The sequence below is a fragment of the Crinia signifera genome, chromosome 6, assembly GCF_055691185.1.
Source record: "Crinia signifera chromosome 6, ASM5569118v1, whole genome shotgun sequence".
Lineage (NCBI taxonomy): Eukaryota > Metazoa > Chordata > Amphibia > Anura > Myobatrachidae > Crinia > Crinia signifera.
In genome coordinates this window covers 141,771,232-141,776,698 of record NC_139222.1, presented here as the reverse complement: position 1 = coordinate 141,776,698, position 5,467 = coordinate 141,771,232, and the positions used below count along the sequence as shown (strand labels likewise).

Here is a 5,467-nt window from a genome sequence, read left to right as displayed (position 1 = left end):
CCCTTTTTAGCACCTAACTAACCTCCCCCCCCATAGCTTAACCCTCTCTCTAGTTTCTACCCTCCTCAATCACACACAAAGCCTGACCCTTCCACTTACAATGAAGATGCTGACAGTTGGTATTCCAGCGCTAGCATTGTGGGCCCCCTCTTCTCCTAATATGCCCCTTAGACTCCTAAACATGGGGGATGTTTGGATGGACCTTGCATTGCAATGGATCTCAACTATCAATGTTTTTATTCTGTAGGTAATGGTTTTACTTACAATATCGCTGGCGCATTCTTATGTTTGCCACCATAGAATGGTAAACATTTGATGGTAATGTGAAAATTCCTCCCCATTACAACTCCCAGCCAGCCACGATGCAGTGGTTTTCTTTCTGCAAGCGCTGCCATTCTGAAGATGTTTGCGCCTCTGTAAAGGGCTTTTTTATGTGCATGCACAAATCATATACATTTTTTTTTTCTATCTAATTCTTTTGATAAATGGTCAGCTACCATCGCATAAAAAGATTCCCAGTTATTATTTTATAGTTGGCTTCTGATGTCCATCCATACTACAATGAGGTCCATAGTTTCGAACAAATGGATTGGCTGCCTGTACTGAGAGCAGGAAAAACAGGTGGTAGAAGATATTTAGGTACTTGTGAGTTATCCGGGCTGCCGATTTTGTCCTTAAGTTTGGTTAACTTAAGGACACCCGACCGACGCGATGCCCACGATTTAGCTCCAAATCGGGGGCATCGCGTCGGTCGTGGCCGTTATAAGGGGCCGCGACGCGATGCCCCCGATTTCCCATAGACAGTAATGTTAAAAGACACGATATCGGGGGCATCGCGTCGGTCGTGGCCGTTATAAGGGGCCGCGACGCTATGCCCACGATTTCCCATAGACAGTAATGTTAAAAGACACGATGGACCCGATTTCCCATAGACAGTAATGTTAAAAGACGCGATGGACCGGATTTCCCATAGACAGTAATGTTAAAAGACGCGATGGACCCGATTTCCCATAGACAGCAATGTTAAAATAAAATTACAATGTGAAATTGGGCAATATGTTTTTAAAAAAAATGTTTCATGGCCCCCCACCACCGTTAACGCCACCCCGCTATTGACGCCAACCCGAAGCGTGGCGAGCGCAGCGAGCCCGCGAGGGGCAGCGGTACGCGTCCTCCGACCTTTTCATGCCCTACTATCCACTAGGGCGTGGAGTGAGAATAGAATAGTGTGGCGAGCGCAGCGAGCCACCGAGCCCGAAGCGTGGCGAGCGCAGCGAGCCCCGCGAGGGGACGCGGACACCTGTGAAGCCCGCAAGGGCAAGCGGATACCTGTGAAGGTGTCCGCGTGCGCTCGCCACGCTTCGGGCTCGGTGGCTCGCTGCGCTCGCCACACTATTCTATTCTCACTCCACGCCCTAGTGGATAGTAGGGCATGAAAAGGTCGGAGGACGCGTATCGCTGCGCTCGCCACGCTTCGGGTTGGCGTCAATAGCGGGGTGGCGTTAACGGTGGTGGGGGGCCATGAAACATTTTTTTTAAAAACATATTGGCCAATTTCACATTGTAATTTTATTTTAACATTGCTGTCTATGGGAAATTGGGTCCATCGCGTCTTTTAACATTACTGTCTATGGGAAATCGTGTCGGAAATCGGGTCCATCGTGTCTTTTAACATTACTGTCTATGGGAAATCGTGGGCATCGCGTCGCGGCTCCTTATAACGGCCACGACCGACGCGATGCCCACGATTTCGGGCGCGATGAAAAAATCGGCAGCCCGGATAACTCACAAGTACCGATATTTATACAGGGCTACTTCAAATCTGTCCACCAATCAAGTTGCTCTGTAATTGCCAGACCGTTCCAGCTCCAATTGCCAGATCTATGCAGGGACTTGTAGTTCTTCACATTTGGGAAGATCACATCATGGCAAGTAGCATTATTGAAAACCACTGTTCCTAAGTGGCCAAATTAACTCAATGCACACAATGCTGATGTTCATGTAGTTGAGTACTTTTTGCAACTGCACACAGGCAAAAATTCTACAGAGCCCGAAGCTATGTATACACATGCCGATTTCAGCATATATCGCTGACAATATGGTCGCTGAGCGACCATATTGCCAGCGATTGGAGTGTGCACTGGAAATAAATCGCCAGGTGCGCGCTCCCGGTTTCAGATCCTAATGGTCGCTGGTCAGAGGTGCATGCTCCTCCGACCAGCGACTTCCACCGCCTCTTCTCCCGGCAGTGTGACATTTTCATCAGCGACCATCTCTGGTCGTTGATGAAAACGAGACACTGAGCAATGTGATTGCTGAGCAATATATTGCCAGCGATCATATTGCTCCGTGTGTACACACCATAAGCTATGTACACACGGATTTCAGCACATATCACTGGCAATATGGTCGCTGAGCGACCATATTGCCAGTCAGTGATTTCATGTGCTGTGGGTGATAAGTCGCCAGGCGTGCTCCCGCTGCCAGCCCTTCATGGTCACAGGAGCATGCTCCTCCAATTATGACTTTCAATCACAGGTCACTGGTGCACAATGCACTGTGTACCAGCGACCAGCGATTTCTAGTCAAAATGAGGTAGAGACAGAATAGCTGTGTACACACTGGGGCGATAGGGGCTGAAATCGCTGGAAATATGGTCGCCAGCGACCATATTTCCAGTGATGGGAGTGTGCCCCGGCGATAAATTGCCGGGTGCGCGCTCCCGTTTTCAGCCCCCTTATGATCGCTGGAGCTTGCTCCCCCGGCAGAGGTTCCCTTTCATCAGCGACCATCTCTGGTCAGCTATATATGGCTGAGCAATATATCTCCCCCCGTGTGTATGGGGCTAATGAGACAGAATAGCTTACAATTTTCAGCCAAAATCGCTGGTCGCTGATGAAAACTGTACACCGAGCAATATATTTGAGAGATATTGCCAATACAATGAGCAATATATTGCTGAGTGATTTTAAGCCAAAATCGCTCAGCGACCAAATCGCACTGTGTGTACACAGCTTTTCAGCGGCAGTGTTACTGGACAGATGGGATCAGAAACATTGCAGAAAAGTGAAAGCTGCTACTGAGTGGTGACTGGAAGGTGGCTAGTCATGAACGCAACAATGGTCTGGTCAGTGGGCATATCATGGGAGTGTCACAGGCAGGACTGCATTCACAGCTGCAAGAGTCCATAGGAAGACTGAGAAACTGCAGCAGCAATAGGCATGTGCAAGTTGTGATGATGCTACCAATGGTGGTGTCTAGGAACACAACCCACCAATCACTATTAAAGTGTGCACAGGCACTGAAAGTGGGTATCCCAGTCCTTGACATTCAGCCAACAGATGTTCACAAGGGAGGCAGTTTATAACAGCATCTGCATAAATGTACTGATGGGCGCAGCCAGTAGATGCTGCTGGGTGCCTTTTTGCTATTGTGAAATTGGGCCCTAAAGATGGCCATACACTAGTGCGATTTTGCCTTTTATCATCCAATTTCGACAGATCGGGCCGAGCAATTGAATAAAAAGTGGCCAAATCACAGGTGTTTGACATCTGATGGGATCCGATGCACATCGGATAAGATCCAGAAATTGAACCTGCTGCACCAAGTATAAATCAGAATCGAATCCATCGCGGGTGCTTTTTAGTACCCATGGTGTATCGCATCCAATTTCCCTTGAGCTTTCCCGATAAATCACATGTAAACAATCAACGGCACATCAATTGACAAATCGGATGTGAGGACTGGGTCAATTCAAGGGAAATCGGATCGACATGTGGCTCAGGCAAGTTGGACAAGTGTATGGGGGCCTTAAGTGTCCAACCTTAAGCGGTTAATGAGAGACAATCATTAATGGACGCCCTCCTATGTAGTAAAGTCTGTTGCACCAATCTATCGGCGGGGGACATTGAGTGGAGCCTTAATCTGTAACAACACAGGTTCCTAGAACAACATCAAACAGAGGAGATGCTTAATGCATCTGTGGTAACACAACTGGCATGTGAAACACTGGTTACATAGGGTACCCAAATCCAAACAGTAGCATTTTATTTCCACTACAGATAGTAGTTTGATCTCTCAGAAACATGAGGAGTTGTAATCAAAGTCCATTACGAAGGTGTATTATAAAGCTACATAGAACAGATCACAATTATAAATGTAAAGCCCAAATGAGCTAAATACAGCAATATAGACACAGAAAGGTATATAACACACATTTGTACTCATGGGAGTGGCAGGATAAACGTGTCATTGTGAAGGATGGTGACAGAAGATCAGACTGTTGTGTGTTTAAGATAGTGTATAAGGCACTTACCTGAGTTTCAGGTTGTCCATAAATTCTGGTAATGTGACCGAGTCCATAAGAACAAAGTCCGCTTTGCCAAACTGCAACCCCTCTTGTACTGCCATGGTTGCGGCACCGAGATCTTGGAGACACCACAACCAATTCAGGTGCTACTCAGTTGTGGAACTTACACCTGCATTCACAAGCTACACAATCAGTGCACAACTACACCAGCGGACAATTGCACAACCAATGACAGTTACACCCTGCCTGCAGGAACAGTGACGGTCTCTGTCACACCCAGACTGTATAGTACATCATGTGGCGCTCTCTCTTGGATTCCAGGCACTCTCTGTCATTCCCAGGTGTGTGAATGATTCTGAAGAGCACAATACCTCTGGGAACTAGTCATCCAGATGTCTCTTAGCAGGTGATATCTCTTAAGGGAGGTGTGCTACTGAAGTCTGTCCAATGATAAAAGTCTCTGGAAAAAGATTCTCAAGTGAACTTCTGCAGGATGGAATATCTGATTAATCATACAGTTTCAGAGACTCACATGTTTCAGACTGTAGAAGACATAGTGGAAGATGGGGTACCTCTTTCAGTGCATTATGGAGCAATGTGCAAGCAAATCATCATTGGAGACGGACACTCTGTTATACTGATGCCCACTGTCAGGTCTCACAGGGAAAGCAGTCTCTTGTGTGTGAGTCTCCCGAGTGCAAGTCTCATGTCTCACACTTCTGTCCCATCCATACAGAAAGCAGCAGCAGGAAGAGTGTGTCGGAGAGGTGAGGGGGGAGGAGGAAGGGCAGACAGGGGAGGGGAGAGGTAGTAGACGCTGGCAGGGGAGGTAGGATAACAGAGAGGAAAGGTGAGGCAGAGGGGAGGGGCAATGTGACAGGGGCCATTCACAGGGATCTGGGGGTAGGTGAGAGAGGAGGAAATGAGGGAGGGGTGGAAGGCGGAGGGGCAAGGAGGAAAGTGAGGAAAGGGGCAGGGAGAGGACTTAAAAACAAGTTTCAAAGGCGGGATATAGAGAAACAGGGCGTACATACATGGGAACACAGCACAGTGGAAGGATGTAATGACATGATAGCAGGTGAGGGCTGGCCGTGGAATCGTCACAAATGACGAATCCTGCGGTGAATTATGCGCGATTATTACCGGGTGCGAAGTGCA

The 5,467-nt window shown here is 47.9% G+C and overlaps 1 protein-coding gene across 2 annotated transcripts in view; it reads right to left on the bottom strand.

Annotated features, from left to right (window-relative positions):
- Positions 1-5,263, bottom strand: part of MYO1D (myosin ID) — an 87,287-nt gene extending 82,024 nt beyond the window's left edge. The window contains exons 1-2 of one of the 2 annotated variants that reach the window (XM_083147471.1): positions 4,842-5,263; positions 4,316-4,769 (exon numbers count right to left, since the gene is read on the bottom strand). In XM_083147471.1, the coding sequence (XP_083003597.1) occupies positions 4,316-4,410 (95 nt within the window). In that variant the 5' untranslated portion in view covers positions 4,411-4,769; positions 4,842-5,263. The remainder of the gene's footprint in view (positions 1-4,315; positions 4,770-4,841) is intronic. The other variant, XM_083147472.1, reaches the window with a different exon arrangement.
- Positions 5,264-5,467: the final 204 nt, after the last annotated feature.